A 27,906-nucleotide genomic window follows, 5' to 3' on the forward strand; every position below is an offset into this window, starting at 1 on the left:
GACGATTTTCCTTAGTTGACTCAGTATTTTTTTTTATAACAAATTATGAACAATAATGTTTAGTTCCTGGTGCGTCCTCAACAAAAATATACATTCTTCGTATAAAAAAAAATTGGGCACTTAATCTTCAGTAGGTTTTCCAGGACACCGTTATGAAGAAAAGGAATTTTTTCGGTGATAAATCATATCTGAAAAAGTTTGATCTTTGAACGCTTATTGTGACGAGAGTTTTTAATAACTTTAATTAATATTATTGTTTTCGAATGTAATGGACATTTAAGAATCACTGTGCATTGGTTAAAAATCGATATGAGGACTTTCATTTTTTAGCTCATGAACAGCTACCGAACCATTCTGGCCCACTGTGCGCCACAGTGAAGAGCGTTTGATCTTGGTAGACAGCTAGTCATCGCGAGTGGAAGCGAAAAGAGTCAGACGTAAGATCGTGTAAGGAGATTCTGCCAGCCTCGTGGGCTCGTTGACGTGTCTCCCCTAGGAGTGCGCGGGTTCCCGAAATTTACGGGAACCCGACAGTCGAGTCGAGCCGGAGAAAGTCGAGCGAGCTCGAGCGAGTACTCGAGACATTTGAATGTCGAGTAGCTTGATCGCATCGAGTAGCTTGATCGCATCGGGTAGCTTGATCGCATCGGGTAGCTTGATCGCATCGGGTAGCTTGATCGTCACGGATAGCCGGAGACATTCGGATTACATTATTACATAGATTAGCCAAACTCGGACGCGATCTTTTTATACTCGTGATTAAACATACGATTCGTAATTCGCACTAATGCGGTCCTAAATTATGTACTCGGTTTTATAAGACGAAATATACAATATATATATATATGTATATATATATTTCGGTTGTGGATTTCGGTTTCGGCTATGGTTCTGATGATTTCGATGATTTTTTATAATGTTATACAAATCAACATTTTGAACAAATAATTACAAAAATTTGTATTATTATGTATTATTAAACTATTATCTATTATTATTCTTTATTTGAACAATTTTTTAAATAAGTAATCTTTTGTAATATGTACAATTTTATTTATATACTCATTATTTAAATACGTATTTATTATTTAAACAATTATTTAAATAAATTTTTATGCTGCAAAATATAATGTATACAAATCCGTTTGTATACTTATTATTTATATAGCTATTTATTATTATTTATTGAAACAATTTTTAAATAAATAAATTTTTATAATGTATAGAAACTTGTTTATTTTACATTATTTTAATTATTGTTTGAATAAGAATTTATTGTCAAAACGATTATTTAAATAAATAAATATCTGTAATATATATATAGGGGAGTTCCCCTAGCCCCGGACAGCACCTAGTATCGGACATTAGCTGTATCTCAATAATCTGAAATGCAACAAAGTCGTTTTAACCGTCAAAACAAAGGAAAGGCTAAAACAAACGACGTGCGGAAATTGCACGTTTCTGTCGCGTGAACAAAGCCATTAAAATCATTCGACTGTTAGCGTTCTTGTAAAAATATTATAAAAGATTACTTATTTAAAAATATTATAAAAGATTACTTATTTAAAAATATTATAAAAGATTACTTATTTAAAAAATTGTTCAAATAAAGAATAATAATAGATAATAATTTAATAATACATAATAATACAAATTTTTGTAATTATTTGTTCAAAATGTTGATTTGTATAACATTATAAAAAATCATCGAAATCATCAGAATCATAGCCGAAACCGAAATCAAATTTAATCACGAGTATAAAAAGATCGCGTCCGAGTTTGGCTAATCTATGTAATAATGTAATCCGAATGTCTCCGGCTATCCGTGACGATCAAGCATCCGACGCGATCAAGCTACCCGATGCGATCAAGCTACTCGATGCGATCAAGCTACTCGAACATTCAGATGTCTCGAGTACTCGCTCGAGCTCGCTCGACTTTCTCCGGCTCGACCCGAACCCGTATATGCGGGAACCCGCGCACTCTTAGGCTGCGTTTATAGTTCCTGACTCGCGTGCTTTTCGTCTCGCGTGCTTTTGGTCTCGCGAGACAGCGGGTCAGAAATTTCGAGCGGGGTCGACGGGCCCACTGTGCGAGGCACGAAAAAAGGTCTCTACGGCTTCACGGTTCGTTTAGGTAAACTACCGATAGCTTTCCTTTAAGGCGGTAGGATATCTTCGGAGACCTTTTTTTGTGCCACGCACAGCGGGGGGCACAGTGGGCCCGTCGACCCCGCTCGAAATTTCTGACCCGCTGTCTCGCGAGACCAAAAGCACGCGAGACGAAAAGCACGCGAGTCAGGAACTATAAACGCAGCCTTAGTCTCCCCGTTGCGCTACGGGTCGAGGGTTGTAGTGTTTAACGGTGATCGTTGTTTCCCGGTTTATTGAATTCCGCGCGTTCGAAAACAATGAGTGATCCGGTGGAGAACGTCTCCGGTCAAACCCTAGCGGGCCCGATGGACAACCTTTCCAATCAGCCTCCGACATATATACATATACAGGGTGTCCCAAAACCCCTTCGACTCCGGGAAATGGGAGGTTCCTTAGGTCATTTGAAGCAACATTTTCCTTCGCACCAATGTCAGCCGGGGCTTTGTTTAGGAGTTATTAACGAAAAACACGGACCAATCAGAGCGCGATCTAGACACGCGATGGCACGTTCAGCCCGGCGCGCCGGGAGACGAGCGTGGTGTAACGCTGCGATGCCGTAACGAACAAGAGTTTCTCGAGATTATGTGAATCTTCCCCGATTTGGATGAGCTTTGGATATGTTGTCAAGACCATGATTCTGAACAACATTTCCCTTTACAGTTTTTGTCGGCCGGCTTTAGTTTACGACATACATAATTGTAAAAACTTGTAATTGTAAATCGATCGATGTACTATCTTTTACCCGATTTGGATGAGCTTTGGATATGTTGTCAAGACCATGATTCTGAACAACATTACCCTTTACAATTTTTGTCGGTCGGAAGAACTTTACTTGTCAATTCATATGGGTGGATCTCTTTACCCGACTTACGGCAACGTTACCCGAACGAGGGAAAAAGCAGAAACTGATTGTATTAAAAACTCACTTATTCAGCCGTAAATCCATTTGCTGCTTCGAAATGTGTGTCGCTGGGTCACTCGGTGACGAACTGCACAGATGTCTTCAGGTATACGACAGTACCGAAAGCTAAGGGACGTACGGCCAGGTCGACGAACTGCACAGCCGGTGGTAGAAGGCCTAAGGGATGCGCGGTCAAGTCGACGATTCAGAATTTCACTTTCACTTTCGATTCGATAAATAATTCGTATGTTTATTTCACACAGATGCCTTGAAATTTTTCCACACTCACAATCACTGTTCACATTTGTCAACACATAGTTATGCACTAATAATAATTGCCATATCCCATGTCCTGCTGCACAAATTACAACAATCAGGTAATGCAATCACTAGACTGCGGATTTCATGCATTTGTAGCAAACATGAGTAGGTGCATTTTAAGACACTAGAGAGATTAAAATAATTTCAAAACACCAATGTATTATTTTCAACTTCTTAAAATGATCACAATCAAATATCTGTCTGGCTCCTGTCCCTTGTAATAGCGGCAGCCAACTTTCATTTTACATAAAGATCCGCAGTCTAGTGATTAGATTAAATAATCGTTTAATTAGTTTAAGCAATTATTATTAGTGCATAACTATGTGTTGACAAATGTGAACAGTGATTGTGAGTGTGGAAAAATTTCAAGGCATCTGTGTGAAATAAACATACGAATTATTTATCGATTCGAAAATGAAAGTGAAATTCTGGATCGTCGACTTGACCGCGCATCCTTTAGGCCTTCTACCACCGGCTGTGCACTTCGTCGACCTGGCCGTACGTCCCTTAGCTTTCGGTACTGTCGTATACCTGAAGACATCTGTGCAGTTCGTCACCGAGTGACCCAGCGACACACATTTCGAAGCAGCAAATGGATTTACGGCTGAATAAGTGAGTTTTTAATACAATCAGTTTCTGCTTTTTCCCTCGTTCGGGTAACGTTGCCGTAAGTCGGGTAAAGAGATCCACCCATATGAATTGACAAGTAAAGTTCTTCCGACCGACAAAAATTGTAAAGGGTAATGTTGTTCAGAATCATGGTCTTGACAACATATCCAAAGCTCATCCAAATCGGGTAAAAGATAGTACATCGATCGATTTACAATTACAAGTTTTTACAATTATGTATGTCGTAAACTAAAGCCGGCCGACAAAAACTGTAAAGGGAAATGTTGTTCAGAATCATGGTCTTGACAACATATCCAAAGCTCATCCAAATCGGGGAAGATTCACATAATCTCGAGAAACTCTTGTTCGTTACGGCATCGCAGCGTTACACCACGCTCGTCTCCCGGCGCGCCGGGCTGAACGTGCCATCGCGTGTCTAGATCGCGCTCTGATTGGTCCGTGTTTTTCGTTAATAACTCCTAAACAAAGCCCCGGCTGACATTGGTGCGAAGGAAAATGTTGCTTCAAATGACCTAAGGAACCTCCCATTTCCCGGAGTCGAAGGGGTTTTGGGACACCCTGTATATCAGATAATCATCGGATGATCATTTGCGGTGTTTCTCATTTTATGGACTGATTCCAGTTTCGGATTTTATAAACACGTGTCGTCAGTTTTACCGTTTATACGAATATGAGTATACCGAGTACCGAACCGCCGATATTGACATAAGCTTCGTAGTTTATTTCGAGCGTCGTGAAGCGACAGCGGAGAAGAAAAATTGCCCGGGCCTGCTCTATCGTATCACTTGGCAGTTTGTATTCAATTTTTTCAAAAAGCTATGGCACTCGAACGGATAAACACGAAAAAGATAATTAAAGACTGCAATTTAATTTTTATGTTACTGTAACAATTTTCTTATTAGTTTCTTCCTATGAAATAGCCAAGTCCACTTTCCGTGCTAATAAATGATCCAGAACTTGCGATTATATTGGTATAATACCAGTAATTACATAAATCTACCGTTTCAACCACACAAACAAGGAAAAGAAAATAGAAAAGATCTGCATGCATGCGCTAAATTTGCAAACGTGGGATGAGGACGTCTGCTGACAACAACAGGTCAAAGTGTTTTAAGTAATTAGTTTGTGAAAGTATGATGTATAATTAAACTACATTTAACCCCTTGTCCTACGAATTAAGTCACAATGGCACTGGCCACCACAATCAACACCAAGTACAATTGGATCACGAGCCTGACTCGCGTTGTTTACATTTGTTCTGCTCGAAGTATGTACAGTAAAATGGGACTTTACTGCTTAGATTGATAAAATTCTCTCGGATAAAATTCCTCCGTATAAAATTCCTCCGAATTTAATACGATTGTTTATTCACTTCGGATCTATAAAGGCTACTACCACTCTAAAGATAAGGTTATATTTGTTTCCGCTTACTAAAAATTTGCCTGGAAAAATTAAAAATTGCTTAAACATCCGCATTCCAACCAACATATTCGTGGCAATTTTTTTTGCACGAAAATGATACCAAATATGATATAATTCCATTTATACAATTTACCGGTGTAATGAACGATGAAAGTTTTGGACGCAAAGAAGGACAGCGTATGGGAAAGAAAGAGACGGGGAGTTCTTCCTTGCGTTCGAAACTTTCATCGTTCGTTGCACACGAGTGAATTGTAATATTAGCGGAATTATACCATATTTGCGTATCATTTTTGTGCAAGAAAATTACCACAAGTATGTCGGTCAAAGTTCCATCGAAAAAACGAATAAAAAATGATTTGTAGTTGGATTAGTAGTGGTTCACACTGATATACCCGACGTGACTTGGAACGGACACCTCCGTCGCGCTTAGATAGGGACTTTACTGTACTGTACTATGTATTGTTTATGTTTGGTCCGACCGAAGCAGAGTCGCCAGATGAGGGGAGGAAGCACGACACGAGGGGGGAATGCAGTTACCCCCTCTCTGCAAACGTGACCAGGCCGCGGCGGAAGCGTGGAGAATACTAGAAGGAGAAGGTAGAGTGAGGACACGAGTCTTCTTGCTCTGGCGACTTGGAATCGAAGTACCACGAGTCAGGCTCGTGTTTTTCATATATTTAACCTGAATTTCTTACCACGGGTCTCACTCGATATATGTACGTAGTAGGTTAAGAGGCTAAAGCGAAATTGTTTAGTTGTAGAGAAGAGAGAAATAGAGAGATACATACAATGTCGGGAAAACCATTGCTGACCATAAGTCCAGTCGATAAAAGGAATAATGGGTATATAGGGTAATTGTTTATGTAATTTTAATGTAATTAGTGTGTGTGCGTGCGTGTGTGTGTGTGTGTGTGTGTGTGTGTGTGTGTACATATTTATTTGATATGTAACCAATGAAAACAGTATGTATTATACACTTAACGATGTAGTAAATGGAACTTACATTTTGTATCTTTCGTGTAATAACATTCGTTTAGTTTTACATCCTTATCCGTTGAATTGCCTAATTCTGTGTCACTGTGATTCGCGACAGCCTAGTCTCGTATGTGTACAAAATAGGTTGTGCGATGATTGTCTGTGAATATCGCGCGGGGGCTATAGTCCGATAAAGCAAATCAAGGTAATAATAAATTCCTAATTTTAAATAGGTCTACGGTCATAAAACGCAATGACCCTGTCCTGGATAGTAATCGAATGCAATTATTATAATAATTGTTTTAATAATACTTTTTTTCATACGAAAAAGTGAACAGCACTGACGAGTGTGCACGAGCGGAAAGCGATATACGACTAAATAGAAATCATTTGCAAACACTTTCTGGGTATAAAATGAGCAAGAATCTCGTGTGAAATCATATTTTTTTTATCACATTACTGATGTATTTCTGTCACATGAAAAAACAATCTTATACAAATGTTTGTGTCACGCGCATAATCCAACTATTTGCTTTTCCGACAACATATATCGATTGTCAATGATACAAAAACAAAAAAAAGTTAAGTGATCGGATATTGAAATGATATAGCGTAGAAATATGGGATCACGAACTTCTCGAAACATTAACAGATAAGTTAAATGAAATCTCAGCTTCTCGTCGGTATCATAAACATTATTCAAGCTAAGAACAGTACCAGCAAATACCGATTTGTTCATATAGTTTCGATATTATCGTTAGTTTCAACGCGAAAACCGAATACCATTCGAATCGTATCAACGCTCTCGTAATAATGGACGTTGAAAGAATTTGATTTTATCGAAATTGGGTTTCCGTTGTTAACACTGAACTTTCTCTGCATACGTAACGCGTTTTCTTTAACATTTACTCTCCATTGAAGAAAGTTACTATTTCTAGGTGTATCAACCAAAAGATAAAATCACAAATTTTTCGAACATTGCACCGAGTCCTGTAAATTCTCCTAACCGCTTCATTTTAATCGATGAGCATTGCCATCTATATGTATAGGTGTATGTACATATGTAAACGTACATAAATGCCAAACGGGAACATTATTATTAAACTGCGGATTTTATACAGTTACGATTAAACTGCGGATTTTATGAATTTACGATAAAAATCAGGTACGTGTCTAATTTAAAACGATACAAACATCGAGAGACGATTTAAAAATACATTCATCGGTTCTTCTCAGAATTTCGTTTATAGTTGTTAAAGATATGAAGAAATTTTGATATGGTTCCTGTACCATTTAATTGGCGAAATTTTTCACATAACCAGGTGACTCATCTCACCTTGTCCCCGAGACACCATATTATGTGGTAGATTTCTCGATTGCGATGCAACTGTTCCATCGATAAACTGAATAGGATTCGGTCCCCACGAACTATCGATAATATTAAAAGCGTATTTGTCCGGTATTGTCCGCGCGCGGGGGCGGGCAATTGTTTAAAAGGCAACGTGTTTTTCCGAGCGCTCGCGAATCGAGACCTTCTTACTAAGGATAGAAGAAGACTGTTGTTGCTCTCGAAGACTTTCGTTTTCAGCAGCGGTTTCGTTGATCATTGCTCTGAGCGCTGCTGCCCTGCGCTCTCTTTTCGCTTGTCTTTCAGAGAGCTCTTCCATTTCGGATTCCAAGTCGTTCAGACGAGCTTTGGTCTGTTTGGCTCTGGTTGCAGCAGCGCTGGCCAACGAGTCCTCCTCGTTGTTCAGCTTGGACCATTTCAAGAGCACCGGTTTGGCATCTGCCGCCGCGAGATCGATGTCGTCGAGAATCTTCGAGCGCCTTTTAAAGTTCGCTTCCGCGTCCTCGATCGCCGATCGCATCTCCGATTTCAAGTCTCTCTTGGCAAACAGACCGTTCTCCAGAAGATCCTGGTCCTGACGTAGACGTCTCGACGACGACGACGACGACGACGGTTTGCCCAACACAGCATCGACTTCTTCGTCTATCCCCATCGTGGCTAATTTCGCTTTGAGGTGTTGCGTGGTCGCGGTTACGTCGTTGACGAAATTTTCAGCGAGTCGACGCCGACTCCGTTGTCCACGGCTGTCGTAGACGATCTCCTCATCGTTTTCAGGGAAGAGGGAGTAGTCGCTGGAGGAGAGCGGTAACTGTTGTGGATTACGGATCAGAGGGTCTAACTCAAGGTCAAGGTCACGGCTGAGGGGATTGGACCGAGGACCAAGGTCACGCGAGCCTGTAAAAACCGACACCTCAAGATGTTTACACAAAATATCAAAGGATTGCGTTTGGGCTCTAAATGATACGTGTGAAAACAACTCTTATCTGCGGGATTTTTTTTAGAGCAGTGGTGGGGTGGTGTAAGCACTTTCTTTCGCACCAATCTTGCATTTCGAGCGATTAATGAAATATTACGCGATATTATATTGTATTATATATTGCTATATAATACACTGTCTACACATTTAAGGGCACTTGTACGTAAACATAAACAGTCCAACACAAGTTCCTCTTATCAAATTCAAAGGTGAACTCTTATTCACATCTATGTACAATTTACATTCAGAATTGGACTGTTCATTTTATAACACTTACACACAATTGTATCTTTATATCGGATGATTGCACAAGTTCGTGTCCGATTCGAAAATAAGATTCAACGGCTAAATGGCTTAACTCTTTGCACTCGGAGAAATTTTCACTTTTAACTCGAAACTCGATACATTTCTTGCTCGCTAGAATATTTCATATAACCCCCGAACCCCGGGGGGCATTTGCTCAAGTTGCCCATAGGGTGACGAGCCACTGAATATAACAGAGGAATTACGAAACAAAAGGTCGCGAATATAGTAGTTGCCAACCTAATATTTAAACCTGTTTGTTTAACTCTGACAATAAGCTTTTTCATTTCTGCAACGTCTGAATTGTGTTTTGTCTTCTCCGTTTCTTGTCTAATTATAAAACATTTTTTATGTTCTCTCTCTCCCTCTCTCTCTTTTTATCACCTTCTTTCTTATATTCTCTATATACAGTTTGTCGTATGTACCCTGGATAAGTGAAATGCAAGTAAACTTATCAGCTTTGTGTAAACTGATTTCTCGATACATACGTAACCCCTCGCTTATGTATAGACAGCGGATTTTGCGCATTTATGACAAAAATGAGTAGTTTTCAAATGAGTAATTAGAAATATTAAAGACATTGAACGAATTTCAACCGGTATTAAACATATTAAAAAAAGATAATAAATTGAATTTAAAAATACTGTTATACTATGTTTAACCTATTAAACATATTTTTAAAAAATTTTCTATTTCACTCTAGTTTGTTATACAATTTAGGTAGAACATTTTTATTTTGCATAATGATCCGCTGACTACTTATAGGTACGTACGTAAGTCTGTCTATGCTTAATCTAATAAGTTTTGATGCGCAAATGTGTTTAATATAATTTTCCAAATACTACCAGAAGTGAAACGTGTCATATTTAAAAAACGCATCGTTAACGAACTATTTTCGAACGCTGCCTCGCAGCTCCATCGAAGTCTTTAACGAGAGACGAATTAAACGAATGAAATTTTTTATATCGGGAAGTCGATCTAACGAATCGGCAACTATATAAGCAAGTAAATTTATAATTTAATCAACACAGTCCAACTAATCCGATACATGTACATATATATTTTAACCATTTTAATTGTATTCTTTTTAACTGTCTCATAGAATATCTAATCGTATGATGGAATAAATTCGCACTGCTGTACCACAACTAGGTACAATTTAGGCTGGTAAACGTGATAAATTCGTTATATTCATCGGTAAGTGTACGAACAGTTGGCAGCGTGTGTACGACTATCAACACGATAATAAGGGAAAGACAACAAAATCAACAAACATATTCTGATACTTTGATGGAGAATATGAGATAGGAATAAATTAAACAAAAAAAAGAAAAGAAGAAACATGAAATGCTGAAAATCTTTTTATATACGAGTGCCCTTAACATATATGACAGAGAAAAGACAGAGAGTGTCTAAAAAGTTGGATCGACTGAAAGTAAAACGTGGCTATACATACATCTCTACATACATAGGTGTATGTATATATGGTACGTATGCATTTTCTACTTAATGAATTATCGCAAGAAAATTTGGCCGACGAAAGGTGATGTAGTGAAATGAAATGAAATGAAATGAAATGAAATGAAATGAAATGAAATCAGATGACGTGAGAATAAATGAAACGACGACGGGTCTACACCACACAAACGTTACATCATATTCATGTCACGGGATACAATAAATTATTAGACGGTTCTGTTTCATGTTGCGGTTTTATTTTGTCTCGTTACGTATTTTTCAAGTTCTTTGTATATGAGACGGTTGTTTATATGGCGGTAATCAAGTTTTCTGCTGGCTGTATATATGTGACAGTAGATTCAAAGTAGAAACAATACATTCAATTCCTTTCACATCACGATCTGGATCGCGAACATGCCACTCACGAGAGAGAGATGTCAAAGAATTCGAAAATATATACCTATTCAGTGTCCTCGGATTTTCGAAAAAGTTAACTCAACTACGTTTAGTTTTTCAATTGGGGATAAATAGATTGGGGGATAAAGACCGGGTGTTCATCGCTTAAAACCATTTTGGAAAACGACTGAAGATGTTACCGATGTCGTTTCGGCTGGCCGCGATCTCATCGGCTAACGAATTCCTGGGTTCAGAGAAGAGAGGGCGTCCGCTGTACTTCCGGTCTAGGTGATCAACCATCGGTTTATAATACGATTCTCCTTTATCGTAGTTGCAACCGTAGACACGCGTACGCGGCCTGCTCAGAATTGGTCTTGACATCTTGATCGAGAAGTGAGATTGATTGGCTGCCACCTGGAACCGGTTAACAATGAGTCGGAAATGGATTATAAATGGAGCTGCTTAATCCTAAGTGAGCTCGAAAACACCAGAGATTCATATATTTCAAGCTTTCGGATATGCAACCTGTTCTCATTTTCCCAATTGTTCTCATCATAAAGCTACCCCGTCAGCAAAATCTGCTCGAGCAGATTACGACCAAATGTGCACGCGGTGTACATACATATCAAGAGTAATTATGGTCATCCGTCCTAGGGGTGTATCCACTACCATCATCTACACCTCTGGATCGGTGGACATTTTTAACAGAACTTGACAAAGAGTTATTATTATTATTAATTCCACTCATCCAGGAGAGAAAAAGTTTGGAACAAGTCACATGTCGCGCGCGCAAACAACTATGTAGTTATTCAGATATAAGCTGTTAGAGTTTTTGCAAAATTTCATTGTGCGGAGTTATTGTATACGTATAGTAGACAAAAGCGTACTGCTACAGTCCAACCGCCCCCGCGACCGTGTCGCAATGTGAGACAGAAGATAATCGTGTGTGCGTGCCTCGCGAGAGACAAACGTACTCGCACAGACGCGTCATCGTTTCCCTGCCCATTCGGATCACAAATTTCAAGTTGCAAAATATGAAAGAATACTTTAAGAATCCATATTGTTATAAGAATATTAATTCTGTATTGTGTATTATAATAAAATGTTACCGTATCTCACCGTTCTTCAAACGGGTTCAGGCGATATGTACCACTGCGCGAAGGACGTTATAGCAAGCAAAAAACGCATGGCGAATCTTCAACCCCGACACTATACCGTACGGTATAGCGATGATATTAGCTTGCCGGCAATTAATTGTACCTACATGTAGGATGTAAAAATCTATTTCTAGGTGTTCCGCATTATACGTGCCGTTCACGGAAACTCGGCATTTCAGCTAAAATATTACACCTTAAATTTGACCGAATAATCTTGGCCGAAGTTCCAACACATTTTCTGTGATTTTATCGATGAGATATACATATGAGATAGACTTGCATCGTCATTTTACACGCGATAAATTCATTTAAATAACTACTCGAATTTGGCACTGCTCCTCTCTACACTCTACAGCAGTCTTTTTTATTTTGCGTGGGTTGGTGAGCGAAGCGAACAGGGGGCGGAGCCCCCTAGTGGTTTATAAAAATGTTCAAACAATGCTCGCGAGTATCAGATTCGACAGAATTTAGTACGTTTTTGCGTTCATTCTGGACCTACAGATGTTATTACCACACAGTTATTACCAATGAAAATAAGGTATTATTATTTGGTACCATATCATTTGGCACGAGTTTCTTAACATTTTTCTAGAAAAATTGAAAATTGCATAAACATCCGCACTCTAATAATCACTGTAGTGTGTGCTTTTCTAATAAAATGAGACTCTACGTATCTCTAAAACGTTTGGTCATCTTGCAAATAGAGTTGACGAATGATCCGAGGCCGACAGTATGTTCAGCGTGCATAAAAAAAATTTGTTTAGTAAAATATTATCGTCAGTTATTATAATAAATTTCAATAAATTTGAATTATTACTTTATTTTTCAGATTTTATACGTATACTACGTATAAGTAAAAGTAAAAGTAAATGAGTAAAAGCATATGTATATGTAGGCTTATTTTAACAAAAATAGATGACACGCGAACACAACAGCAAGCTTGCTACATTGCAAGTCACACACAAGAAATCGATGATTCGTTTATTTTAGCTATACATATATACTCTCTGAAATTGTAAAAGGTGGTGTGGTGTGGTGGTCTGTCTAGCTCACACGAGTCTGACGATGCTACTCTGTACACGTTCAACTGTATAATAACAAAATTGTACAATAATCTCGTTATAAATTTCTGATAGAGAATTCCCAAATTTATATAACTCTGCACAACTATAGAAATATACTATACATATTTTATTATGTACACATACATAATGTATTTCTCCGTACAAAATGAAAATGTCTTAATCATACTTAATCAATTTTCGGAAATATTGAATTTTACGTTTTAGGAAATTTATTAAATAATCTTCATTGATCATTGATTCATTTAATGCTCCAAACCAGATGGTATATTGTATAGCAAATACAATATTGTAGTTTGTGCGGTATATCATCTCGAAATTCTTAATATAGTCACTCTACTTTTGCCACAAATCAAACTGCACGTTTAATTTTTCAATATTTTAATGTCACATCAACTGCTCCTCTCATTTATTATCTCTCCACGTATAAAGTATAAATCACGTATAAAATCCATCACGCGAGTAGGTAAACTGTATAAACATTATATGGTAAGCGTCTGTGCTAGATTCTCACGAACCGACTCTGCATTGTATAAATCAACTGAATGTCTAATTTCAAATGTGGTTTCAATTCAATTTCAAATTTTAATAAATCAGGCCATATTACTAATTGGTTCGTTCAAAATGTCCATGTCCTTCGAATCCGAAAGCTTTCAAACTACATAAATGAATGCAGAATGCAGAGCCTCGGATACAGAGAACCTGTGTGTATCTTGTCCGAGTTAGGACAGTTAAACTCATCAGTTTAAAATAAATTTACTTTTCACTTTCAGTCGATATATTATTCAAAAGGATATAAATTGAAATGAATAGAGAGCCCCGCGGATGAATATTCCCTTATCTGGCCTGGGTTAGCTAGACAACAGTTAAAGCCTATCGATCAGTTCGAAATTGAAATTCATTTATCGATTTCCGTCGAAATTATTCGATATAAGAACAAGTTAATGCTTCTACACTGGTTCGTATACAATGGCCAGGTCCTTGATACCGATACCTTTAAAAGAGGACATGAATGAAATGAATGCAGAGGAGGACAGTTATTCGTCAGTTTCAAATAAATTGAATTTTCAATTTCAGTCGATATTATTTGATAAGAACAGAACAAGTTGAGATGCTTTGACGCTAGTTCGTACTTGAAACGACCAGGTCCTTATCCCGAAAGCTTTCAAAGTACATAAATGAAATTAATGCAGAGCCCCAGATACCTCCATCTGGTCTCGCTTTGGGGACTCTACTATGAGTAACCAGCAAACTGGAACGAGCAACTACACGTTACTCAAAAATAGACTATGTCTAATTTGGTGTCCGTGAACTGAACTGGCACACACCACACTCTCTCGAGTCCCGGACAACCGCCTCCGATTACGAGCTACATCTATATGTACGTCGTAGCCTATTGTGATCTTCTCGGAACCGCGTCTTATCAACCTTTCCTCTTTCCTAATTACCCGGAACATGAAACGCGTTCCTCTTCGGGAAAGATATCTAATAATAAGCAGCGTTTGCGCGTCGCGTGCAATTCTTGGCTTCGTAATTTTCAATTTGTCTTGCAAAAGTGCGGCTAAACGATCGTGATAGCTTCAAAACGAATTTAATAGTTGGTTTAACGCATCTTTTGATTTATGTAAAATCAACTGTGATGTTTATTTAACTGTAACTTTATTTATCAAGTATCTATTCTTCTTCTGACAACAAATACGAAATAGATAACGATCAGGACTAGAGATGCTCAATATATCAAAAATAAGTATGTACTGGGGGAGAACAAGAATGATTGATAGACTGCAGATTTTATGCCCTTATAATGCTGTCGGCTAGCTTTCAGAAAATGCAACGATATTCACACAGTCAGCAAGAAATATTGAAATGTTCACACTTCACTTGGTATTTAAAATTTAAATAGTAATCAAATCAAATGACTCGATTGAAATAGATTTTCAAAGTTTACTGTCATTAACGTATCAACAGAATATTTTCTCAATATTTTCACTGTACTCCGCTCCGTTCACAAAATTATTCATTCACACAATTAATAAGCAAATAGTCGATCGATTGTAATAAATTGATTATTGCGCGGTAATTTTTAGTAGCTCATACAGATATCATACTTGAACTTATTTCTTCTCTTAATACATTATTCAAGTTAATCACAGTTTGTATATGTATGTTACAAAACATCTAAGAGAGAAGACCTTTGACTTTCGCGAGTGAACTGTGTTATAAATCTTCTTTTAGTTGATCTTAAAAGTATGAAGAAAGTTTAATACGAATAGAAATAAAATGTTACTTGTATCAAATAAGCAGGTAACAAGTAATAACGCAATAAGCAGTCTCGATAGAGACAACACAGTAGAAACAAACAAATGTTTTATTCGCATGCGAGGAGGAGCTATATCAAAATAAACTATTTACATACTAAATACTATGTAGTAATACGGAATATGCGGTGTTTTGAAATTCTGCTGCTTGACCATTTAAGGGCGCACAGCATGCGTATTTCGTGCATTGATATGTAGCAGCTCACCATTTGCTTTCGTCAAAGTTGAAATCATCGGGTTAAATTTAAAACGTTTCATCAACGTTTCAACAACGTTTCAACAACGTCTCAACAACGTTTCGTTTAGCAAATACAGTGTGCAGAGTATCGAAGACTGCAAAATAGTTCTTACTTCGCGCGACTGAACAAGAAAACACCGAGCTACATATTAGTGCAATGAAATCCATTAAGCTTCGAGTAAATATTGTAGAGCTTTGTCCGCCGCGCCGTTGCTACTTCGTTACTACGAACACCGCCATTTTCCGGTTTCACCGCATACGTGCGAATGTATAAACAATTTTTCGCGGCCAATTTTATAGCATATAATTTGATTACTCGTTAATTGCATTATACGTAGGTTTGCACTCCAACAGATTCAACCTCGTGCAAATCAATTTCACGCTTTTGCAAATCAATTACACGCGTTAAGAATATTTAAAATTGATTATTTATTTGTTTAGATTAAATGATATATTTATTTGGACACACGTGAACGGTGTCATTACTGCGAGGGAAACATACATACATACATAAGAGTTAATAGTTGATAGTTAATACCGAATACGCATCGATAAATACGTATGTACTTTCATTTGAAAAATGTAATTTAATTAAAAAAAACTAATCACACGGAAAATGGCTACAATCAATGTATGTATATATACATATCTACACACAGTTTTCACACATTACAAAGTTAACGAACTGGTAATTACTTTCAAAATTTCTTAACGATTAATTCTGATTTGAATTGATTTTTTATTTTCAAAAACTTACTTAAAAATACCGTAAAATTCGTAAATGATTGAAATTGATTTGCAAGAGGGTGAATTTGGAGTGCAAAACCTGTAGAAAATATAGCTAGCATAGGATTTATTATTAACCATAAATGATTAGTTGAAGCCCAATTTCAAAGCAACAATAAATATATGAGCACACTGTCAGAGGACGTCGTTCACTCGTGTTGCGTAAGACACACCAAATTTAACTGGCAGACGACATAGCTTCGAACTGTTGATATCGGTTATAGAGTTACTTAGGCCAAAGTACTTGCTATTTTTACGACGACGCGAAAGAATTTCCTATTTCAATAAAATGTTAGCGTTACTCTATACTTGACAGGTTCCCGAAAAAAAACAAGTTTCAACGAAAAAGCCTGTTAATCGACGCGTGCTGTGCAAAATATTTGCTTCTTTTTTAATTCACAGTCGGATGTTGGCAAATTTCATTAGAACTTGACCGATTAAAAGTACTCTGAAACGAGACACGATATATCGTGCGAGAACTCTCTTCGGTTGTCAAAACGTGCACAGCGCGATTAAAGTGCTCGTTAGAACGATGGCTTTCCGAAAAGGCCAATCGAAGACTCGAAAATGAAAAACGATGCCGGAAATACATTGGTAATTTTCATTGAAATTAATATGATCATATCATGGTTAATGAAATATGTGCGCTGCAGTGATGCAATGTATTTTATTCTTATTGCCGTGGAAAATTCAATATTTTAGTGTGATGAAAATATGCATAGCATAATTTCAAATCAGATTGTTATAGAAAATGTAGTAGTAGTAGGATTAGATAATAGGGGCAAGGAAGAATTAGTGCAAGATAGAAAAATTGAAATGTATGTACCTGAACTTACAAGATTTTCTTTTAGATGCTATTTCCTCGGAAGTAGCGGCACGACTCCCACAGGCGTTGCAACGCAGGTTATTTCCCACTCCTTCCGTGGTCTACTACCCCTTCCTCTTTGTGGTTGTTCGCACACGTAAGGTGTGTCAGCAGCAGTAATTCCTACTGATTTGTTCATACGCGATGTCCGGTTCTTATGGATTCAACTATACATATAGTGTACACAAAAACACACAGCGCAGCGCGCCCCTAGAACTCGATTTAACTCCGCTGCGCTGCGCTGGTCTCATTGTCAGCAATTGAATTAATACATTTCCAAACCGAGGTGTATGTTTCGGTTAGATCTGCTGGCTTAGCTACTTTCACGCTTTTTTTTCACGAGAATTTTTTCACGCCGCGCCGCGCCGTCCATACCCGCTGACATTGCTTCATCGGGTAAGAAAATAATTCTTGCGAGAGATGAAATTAACCCCTTGTCGTATTTTAACGAGTAAAAACTCGTCGTGAAGATTTTAAGCAAAGTCTAACAAATATTCTAATCTAACGCTGCGTCTCTCTTTATGATATTTATATTTAAGCATTAAAGTGAAGCTAGCCATACAAAAACTAGAAATTTTCTTTTCGCTTCTACGACATTTTCGGGGATAAAGACGTGTTCTAATCACTGTAACTAAAGAAAAAATCTGTTTACGTTACACATATATGTTTATGTGTCACTTTGAATAATTTTCAATTGGAAAATATTAAATTGGAATTGATATTCATCGAGACATTTAGAATATCAATTCCAACATAAACACCGAGGAACGAAGCGACCAAAAGCAACAATATTAAAAATAAAAGTATTATAGAACTAACAGCAATTTGCATTATACATATACATATACATTTGCAAATTATACATAATTTTCTGATATTGGACGGAACGGAAGTCTTTGTACTAATAAATTCCATTGTGAAATACAGGTAACGTTCACTCACACACACACACAAGTATCACACAGACCTTTCACTGCTAATAATAAGAACATTTCCGCGAAGATGTAAACCATCCGAATTGTTCATGACAGTGAGACAATAATGTCTGCAGTCAACATGCGTGGTGATTCACCATCCATAATATCCACTTTCCATTGCGACGCAGACATTTTCGCAACCGGTTATTAGTGTCTTTAGAAATATATCAGACACGTATGAAATAGATCATATATGCAAAGAATTATATCTTTCTTAACTCTAATCGAAGACATAATTGATATGCATAATACAGCTCCTCATCAGGAGCTCGGTGAGACAGTTGCAACGCAGTCAATATAACAAAGCTAAAGCATCCAAGTTCATGTTATATAAAAAAGTAATAGTGGTGTCAGTCAAGTTGAAAGTTGAAAAAGGCGTGTTAACCCGCGGCGCCGCACAATGGGCCGGCTTGGGGTAAAGTGTGACATTTACCCCTAAAACGAACTTTCTCGTATCGATATCTAATATATGAACATTGTATCCCAAATGTCCATAGACCTCGGAAATGAAGAACATAGTACAATGTAATAATTATTGTAGTTGTAATATGCATTGAAAGTTGGACGTTTTAAGAGGCGTATTTTTCACGAGAAAAATTGCTTCTCTTTGATGCGATGCCCTGACGTTGCTATTTAATATTTTTTCTCGCTTTTTTTTTTTAAATTGAAGAGCAGATTTTTGCGATAAGAAAACGTATCTTACATTATTAATTAGTCGGAATAATATATTAAAAGTCAATGCTGAAGTAAAAGCAGAAAATTTTAAAAATTCTTTATATTCGGTAAGGGAGATCTTTAAAGTCCCAGGATGTCCCAGGGTCTAACAAATTGTAATATTTTTAGTACACCTTCCTCTAAATAACCGTGAAAGAATTAATTCCCTAGTCGAACCTATTCTCAAATTATTACTGTTTAAAGCTATCAATGTTCGAATAGCGAGCAGAGTCGGAGCGGAGCGAAGCATAGTTTGTAGACGGGCGACGTGAGGTAGCGACATAAGAGGAGCGCGCGAAAAGCCGAATCACGCTTAACGACCATTGTTTATTTCACGTTCGCGGATAGTAACGAATTATTATAAATAGAGGGTTCACGGAGGGACTCGGCCTTTATTCCCTAACTTATGGCTACAAGTGTGTTTATATATATAATATATTATTATTATTATTATTATTTATATATATGATATATATATATATATATATATATGGTATAATTGTAACACTAATGGCAATAATAATAATAACAACATTGATGTATTTTTTCTTAACTAACCATTAATGTTTCATTACTGCATTGTCCAGTCCAAGTTTCGCATCCATACCTTTTACGAATCAAAAGTTACGAGGCAATGTCACACTTTACCCCAATCCGGCCCACTGTGCGCCGCGCCGCGCCGGATCCATCACATCTCAAACAGCTGTGTCCAACATGATTCACCAGCGTGCAGAAGCGACTGTTGAAATCAAGTGAAATCTACCTAGCGGTAAATACTAATACCTTTCGCGATAAGATCATAATAACCAAATGTATGCGAAATTTGATACTTTCAATATTATATACTCTTGTTCGTTTAAATCAAAACTTGAAATCATTTTTAAAAGAGCATACCCAACTTCTATTTCACCAATCCAAATCCTCGATTACCCGAACCGCGAAGCCAGTGAATGCAGGTAGGTTCGAAACTGCGTTTCGAATCTCGATTATAATCTTTGAATTTAACCATTTATCTTTCAAACGTCCACCATGCTTACGTCCACCTCAGGACGTAACAAGAGCGACTCGGCTTCTCGCGCGCTCCTCTCGCGTCGCTACCCCGCGTAGCCGTCAACAACCTGCTTCGGAAAGCTTCGAGAAGCTCGTAACAAGAACAGACTTCGTCAGACTTCTACTGCAATCACTGATGATACGTAAGGCGCTTTTTTCGCGACGATTCTAGCTTCGGAAGGCCTCGGTCAAGTACGCGAAGATCGGCTTGACTTGGGCCGCCCCGCTAATTTCGCAAAATTTATTATGATTTACCACAGCTATACTGCTATACAGTACTGCAGTACTGATGTACTGCTGCACTGCTATATATGTACTGCTATATACTGCTATACTGCTACACTGTCACACTGCTGTACTGCTACACCTCGCTTGCACTGGCGGTAGCCGACGACAGATATACCATAGTACGGATATGGCACCGTTTGCCGCAAATGCTCGAGACACTATACTATACAGGGTGTCCCAAAATTCGTGAAAATTCCGAAAAAGGGTGGTTCCTGAGACCATTTCAAGGGACATTTTCCTTTGCAAAAATGTTATCCGCGGCTTTGTTTAGGAGTTATTAACGAAGAACACGGACCAATCAGAGCGCGACCTAGACGCGAGTTGCCACAGTCGGCTCGGCGCGCCAACTGTCTATTGGCCGACTGTGCCAACTCGCGTCTAGGTCGCGCTCTGATTGGTCCGTGTTTTTCGTTAATAACTCCTAAACAAAGCCGCGGATAACATTTTTGCAAAGGAAAATGTCGCTTGAAATGGTCTCAGGAACCACCCCCTTTCGGGATTTTCACGAATTTTGGGACACCCTGTATATTGATAACACAGTTCAACAAAATTAAACTTTTTTTCGTGTTCAGCAATTCTACTGTTGGAGTCCAGTTTTGTCATTCTAAAACCAAATTACCTAACGTTAAGCGAAAAACATTAATTTTTGTAAAAATGCATGATTTTGTGAAAAAATGAGACGATACGCGAAAACTAAAGATGCAAGGCGGTTCAGGTTTCAGGCAAAAGATAGATATAAGGGACTCTCCTCTGTACATGTATATTTACCCATATAGTCAATTATATTATTTTGCACTTTCTAATATAGTTGTGTAAGTGATTTTTCAATTCTTTTCAATTCAATAATAAGAGAAATATGTAGATTGAACATTTCGTAACGTTATACATATAGGTGCGCGCGTATACTGGTACAGTATGTTGCAACTGCGAATTAACGAGACTTCCGTTAGCGAAAATGCATTTCTGAGCTCTGTTCTGATTTCTGATACTTTGCGCTTATGTAACAATGGCTATGGATGCACATTCATTTTCCATCTTACAATTAGTTTGCAAGTCGCTTAAATCTGTTAGGGGTATTGTATAGGATGTAGAATGAATGTAGAATAAACAATCTCTTTAATACGACCTCGTAAAAAGAATCAGTCACCGGAAAAAATATCTAATTATTCCAGCAATAAAGAGTAAGCAACCAATGCGGTGGAATTAACAAAAAAAGCCTAACTGAATGGTCAAAAATGGAAGTATATTTTTACAGCGCGGCGGTACACAATACCCACACACACATTCGATGCGTTTTGAAATACATTTCAGATCATCGTCAATGAAGAGAGGCAATTACAAAATTCATGTTCATTACATTAGAAATTACATTACATTACATTACCCTTTTTGTCATGACAAGATATTAGTGAAATTAAATGAAAATTATATGTATGTAATTGTACATAGTTTGATAATTATTTTCAAATTTGTAAGAAGAACGAGAATCGCGAGATATACGATGTAACGATGGTTAGTGCGATTATAAGTTGAAGTGTAACTACAACGACCTCTAGATCTATGCCGCGGATGACGTTTTCACATATTGGTTTGTGTCGTGTCGTGTGTTTCCCTTATCAAAAATACATATTTACAGAATCTTTTGGTATTTCAAGCTATAGTACGCTCTTGTGTGGTAACTATAATATCTGGGCTCGTGTCGCATATTAATGATCTCCTTCATGTCTGCCGATCGTTTGAAGCTCTTATCGAGATTCCTTTCGTCATAAGTTCTCATTGCACGTTCGGCCCATTCTTGGGCCCGCGGAGGTTCACGGAATAGCCCCTTTTGCCTTCGGTTTAGATAGTCGATTACGTCGTTATAGTAATTTTGCCTGAAACCAAACGTTTAACAATTAAATAACGATCATCGCGAAATTACATTGCAGCACACTTTCTCATAATATGTACATATATGTATATACAACCAAGAAGAAGCTGATACATATGTATAGTAGTACAACACTGATATATGTATGTATAATACGTTAAAAGTCCAATTTTCTCATATCGATTAAATTGAAAAATCGCAGTTTAGCTGTACTTGTTTTTTTCTGATTCTGATTGGCTGCTAAGCCAATCTTCGCGTATACCATACACTGGATCCAAAAAGTACCTCGAATACTATGTCCAAATATTTGGACAATTTTGATAATTTCGTTGAAAAAATATTCGTTTTGTTTCGAAAGTCATTTCGTTTTCTCTGAAGGGAAATTTGTACAAGTTATTTGAATTACAAATTTTAGATCAAGTTTTACAACGTTCCGTTCTATACGATCTTTTGCAATATTTCGGGCAACTTGAAAATCCCATGCTCGTAGAATTTCTGTTTTTTAAATAGCAAAAAGATTGAGTTATATGATTTTTTATGACTCTATTTGAAATTAAATTCGCACTGGAAATAATTCAAGTGTTCGCTCGGTATACCACCTTATTTATACATATTATTGCAAAATGCAGTACACCCAGGGGGGGGGAGGCTTCAATCTTTAAATCTACGGTGGTTTAATAAGTCGCGAGAAAAATTTTTCAATGTTTGTAGAGATGTTTGATTCGTGACCAATTTTGGACCAAAAAATCTGTCTTCCGTGAAATGATATCTTACAATTAGATAAAAATGATTGCTGTTGCAAGATCAAAATGGTTGCTGTACTATTCATCTTTTACGTAGTATTATATCTAAAAAGGAAATTTTGGAATCCAAATACCTTTTTGGATTCAGCGTAAGTGGTATATTTTTCATCAAACTTTCTCGCTTACAAATTAATATTTAAACGAGTTTCGAAAACTTACCGGTACAGATAAATATAATTGTAATTCAGAAAGAGAGGACGAACCCAATGATGATTATAATGTGGCGGTTCAAGTTTTAGTAATTTAATTTTCGGCTTTTCTGCGGGGGCAGCGGCGTCGCCACCTGCTGCTGCACCATCCCCGGCACCTTCTCCGCCTTCAGCCGCCCCTTCTGCTGGGGTATCGTCCATATCCCATGGTGCTGCTTCATCTTCGTCTGCCCACATTTTGCTTCACACGGATCCAAAGGTAAAAGGGCCTAAAATGCACATGTGTATCGTTTGTCAGAGAGTCGTTACCATTAGACTGCGAATCTTTATAGAAACTAAAGATTTTTCAGACAAGTATCAGAAACAGAAATTAAATAGAAATGTATTTGCTCTTTGAACGACAATATCCGCCAATTCTTATAATGTCTTTCTCTAGTCTTGTCATCGTAAACACATTCACTCTGTTGCGGAAAAACACTGTGTCGAATGGTTCCTTTATTTATCGCTGTGTGTGTGTCGCATAAAAGCTCATTATTAAAATATATGTACATACATCATGCTCGTACTTTATTTTCATAATTCGTCTTCGAAGAATTTCAATTATTCCACTTATAAATTCTCTTTGATATCAAACTATTAAAGTTTTCATTTGACTTTACAAGTTTGTCCAGTTAACATACATATAGGAATATAGCTGGACTAAACAACTGGTCTAAAATTTCAAATCTATTGAAAATAATTTAGAACATATAATCTAAATTTTGGAATTACATTAAATCTCGTTATAAATATGTATTTTACAAGTATTGTATACTCGATTATTGAATATGTATACTTTGTTTATCTACGATTTTATTAAATATATGTACAGTTTATAATTTGTAATTTGTTACTGTAATTTAATTAGTCAAGCTGATATATATTCAGGATATGTTGCAATCTAATCTATGTATATAGAAATACAATAATTTCGTACGTTGGTTCTCGTATGTCGGTTTATATTTAGTGATATTGTTAACTAATTCTTATAATCGGAAGACTCGAGTTACTCGTGGTAGAAAAACTGTTTCTAATGCTATCGAAATTTGTGTCCACCAATCCATTTATCCAATGTTCCTAATTGCAAGGAACATCGATGTTGAAAAACGTTTGTTTCACGCGGAACTCTCTCATAGCTATTTTACTCTCAGTCGATATATTTAGCTAATGAGATATATTTAACAAAGAGAAACGGGTCACCTTAAGACACAACAAACTGCTTGATTGTGACATCGATTAGTATATTTGTAGCTTGTTCGAATTCGTTCTACAGGCGTAGAACCATTTCAGAAATGAATCCGTAATGGTGTCCAAAGTGATCGCGCGGCATATCCAACCCTTCCCCGCGTTCATACATCTTCTAAATCATAGTAGTTGTTCAAATATATTCGATATTATGCATTTTTTGAGGGACAATAGTTTACCACACATACGTTAATTTGAATTTTCTGAGATTGCCGAATCAAGTTTTAGGAAAACACCAAATTTTAGGAGGAAAAATAAAATATATTCAGTGATCGGATCGTTTTTAAAAAAATGCCGAGTATCGAGACGTATCCTAAATAAAAATGTTTTACACGCAAATCTTTTTATAAAAAACTGTTGCTCTATTCTAATTTTATCTAAAATTGTTCTATTCAAAACTATTCTGTGCAGTTAAATACAATGTAGGGTTGTCGAATAAAAAAAAAAATATTGTTTATGGGCGTCGAATATATTTGACATTGACCCACAAGCCAGGTGGGGGGCATCTCGGATGAAAAGTATTACTTTTCTTATTAAATTATTATTATTAAATATTTTTGATCCGGCTAACGAATCGGTAAAATAAACAGTTATACATGGAAGAACCGTCTTACCGCGCGCGGTATCGCTAATACGTAACTAGACTGCGGATCTTTATGCACTTATATGTAGTTTATAAAAATTTTCAAAAAATGCTGGATCATCGAGTTCGACGGAATATAGTACGATTTTTCGTTTATTTTGGACCTGCAAATGTTATTTTACTAGACTGCGGATCTTTATGCATTTATGGCTTTTGAAAATTTTCAAAAAATGCCAGAATATATCCTTTTTAAATTTAAATTAAATAATATTTTATTTGGTCCCCCCTTCTTATGTTAAAAATCGTCTCGGAAAAGTGCAAATGAAAGAAAATAGGATTTTGTTTGTGGTATCACTTTCTCAAGATTTGTCTCGAAAAAATGAGAGAATTGGAAAAAATATCCGCACAGTCTACTCTGATAATGATTAAAACCAACACACCCTGACCCCGCTTTGCCTTTTTCTACGTAACTTTCAATAGAAGATTAATCATAAAAATAGTGTTCAAGTGTTACTCTTATGATTCGAAATAACAAAAAGAAAGTTGTAATATGAACACTGTGAATGTGACAGATGTTTAGTAACGAAAACGTCCAATTTCACTTTGAAACAATCACCAAGAACGTGTTCTCACTGTGTCACTGTGTTAATACACACTAATCGCGTTATTCAGAGTTACACTCGACGACATCTTTCGCGGATTAAATCGCCCGTTAACCGGACGTCTGGACGTAGCAACATGGTGTACCTGTAATACGATGGCCACGCGTCAAGCCACTACCTCAGACTGCAAAAAAAATACTCAGCCGAACCTTGCCTTGTTTCGCTTTTATTTTAGCTTATCAGATTTTCCTTGGCTACCCTCCGATCTTCCCCTTAACTAAAACGGTGCCCCCCCCTCTCTCCGCGAGCGCCGTCGGAGGGGGGACTTTTGGCAAGCAACTATTGTAATCAATTGTTACAACAGAGGGCAATAAGGTACTTAGCACACACATGTCAATTCATTGGCCAATGTTACGGGTCACGTACACCACCGTCCACCATCCACAAGTTTAGGTTTAGGGTCACCACCATCAGTGCATTCCTGATACTCAAAAATAATCCATTTTTACCTAGTTTGTTACCCTTCTCCATTTTTGTTCTTTCCTAATCTTCGCAAGGTAATGTGGGGTCTCGAAGAACCCAGCTTCGGATTTTTGAATGCGAGCGTAATAACTTGACGCATTTTTTTGATACTTGGACTTTTTAATAACTTGTTTGTTTTTTGTGGAATTTTTGGAAGCGAGCCCCCGTTGTTTACTTTTTATTCTGTGTTATTTTCTAATATATCCCAAATTTATTGAAAACGAGGCTATTTATAAAATTTATTTGTGGGAGTCTATAAGAGACTCCACCTTACTATTTCTGTGTTATTATTTGACCTCACCTTGCGAGGGTTAAATGTCAAATCTAAAACTACATTTACGTTTTTTACAGTGATAATATTTTTTTCACATTTGGCGCGTCTCGCGAAACTTTTAAATAGTCAATCATTTACAGTAGGACCTCGATTAATCGGATCCCTGGTATAAGCAAATATGCGTCTAACAATAAGTTTAAATATGATTGTATTATGAGAAGGGAAATAAATTGTCAAAAAATAAATGATTTATTTTGGAATATAATGTACATTTTAATTACTTAATCGGGGGTCGCGATTATCCATCGGGCCTTAATTTATCCGGGCTGTTTGTCTGCCGATCGAGCCGGTTGATCGAGGTCCTACTGTATTCGAAAAGCTAAGCATGCCCATTTTCTAAATTTTTAGAGTTAAGGTGGAGTCCGTTAATTGGTTATTTTTATTTATCGTATATAGATGAACGAAATTTTCGCCCAAGAATAAAGGTGTTTTCCAATGCAAACAAATATCCATTGTATACTATGATGTATACAATATTTAGTCACATTGTCCTACTTTGAACGGTAGCACTAATAATTCATTTAATTCATAATTAAATTAACACCCTGTATATTTCATAAATTAGAAAATATCTGTTTCATTTAGCTTGAAATTTTAACCAATCGATTCAACGGGGAATCAAATACGAATTTAAATTAATTTTCTATTCTATATAATCTAATTCGAAATTTTTCACATTTGGTAGAAATATAAAATTATTTTGAAATGATTTATATCATGTTTTAGTATGAAATGAAGCAGCTTCTCTTTATCTATGGAAACAAATCACTGTTCAACATGTGACATTTCGAACGACTAAAATCGAATAGTGTACATGTTTGTTGATAAACTAATGAAAGTTTTCAGACTTGTTCACGTCCCATTATCCTGTTTAATCCTGTTCGTTTTTATAATTGAAAATCGACACTTTTGCAATGAAAAGAAATATGACGTACGTTATGACTTTTGTTTATTTATAGCCTACTACATGCTACAAAAACTTGAAGTACGTATCACTCTCGATGCAACTTTATTTCGAAACAGAATCATTGACACCGTACCCTGGTTTAGTTACTAAAAGGTTATTGCATAAATTGTGTCCGTCAATTTTTATCGAGACAGAAAGAATTGTTTTAGCTATGTATTATATTATATGTACTTGAAATGTGTGAAACGGATCAATCAATGGTTTTATCGTGCTATTTATAACAGAAATAAATGGAATTGATAAATAGACTAACATACGTAGTTCGTTTCACCTTGATGATTTTTTTTCAAATATACATACATACATATGTACGTGACAACCTAAATCGTGGCAGCTATTAGAAATGACACATACTGTAGAAATATATTTATAACAATTTATACATACAATAGTAAAGATAATTGTACAAAAATTACATTGTATTCTTTCGAAAC

The 27,906-nt window shown here is 36.8% G+C and overlaps 2 protein-coding genes across 4 annotated transcripts; both read right to left on the reverse strand.

Annotated features, from left to right (window-relative positions):
* Window positions 1–6,983: 6,983 nt before the first annotated feature.
* LOC143213899 (uncharacterized) lies at window positions 6,984–20,530 on the reverse strand. Of its 2 annotated transcripts, none has more exons than XM_076434228.1 (3): window positions 17,291–20,530; window positions 11,084–11,297; window positions 6,984–8,644 (listed from the first exon to the last, which is right to left on the reverse strand). In XM_076434228.1, exons 2-3 carry the CDS (start codon window positions 11,262–11,264, stop codon window positions 7,893–7,895), a joined length of 933 nt encoding a protein of 310 aa, XP_076290343.1. In that variant the 5' UTR covers window positions 11,265–11,297; window positions 17,291–20,530; the 3' UTR covers window positions 6,984–7,892. The 2 variants fall into 2 exon arrangements, with proteins under 2 accessions (XP_076290343.1, XP_076290342.1); XM_076434227.1 differs by having other exon boundaries at window positions 17,301–19,437.
* Window positions 20,531–20,814: 284 nt separating this feature from the next.
* Fln (flightin) lies at window positions 20,815–27,804 on the reverse strand. Of its 2 annotated transcripts, XM_076435570.1 has the most exons (3): window positions 24,420–27,804; window positions 23,191–23,449; window positions 20,815–22,232 (listed from the first exon to the last, which is right to left on the reverse strand). In XM_076435570.1, exons 2-3 carry the CDS (start codon window positions 23,415–23,417, stop codon window positions 21,989–21,991), a joined length of 471 nt encoding a protein of 156 aa, XP_076291685.1. In that variant the 5' UTR covers window positions 23,418–23,449; window positions 24,420–27,804; the 3' UTR covers window positions 20,815–21,988. The 2 variants fall into 2 exon arrangements, with proteins under 2 accessions (XP_076291685.1, XP_076291684.1); XM_076435569.1 differs by having other exon boundaries at window positions 20,816–22,232; window positions 23,191–27,674.
* Between the last annotated feature and the right edge of the window lie 102 nt (window positions 27,805–27,906).

The sequence above is a fragment of the Lasioglossum baleicum genome, chromosome 12 (assembly GCF_051020765.1).
Source record: "Lasioglossum baleicum chromosome 12, iyLasBale1, whole genome shotgun sequence".
In the NCBI taxonomy this organism is placed as follows: Eukaryota; Metazoa; Arthropoda; class Insecta; order Hymenoptera; family Halictidae; genus Lasioglossum; species Lasioglossum baleicum.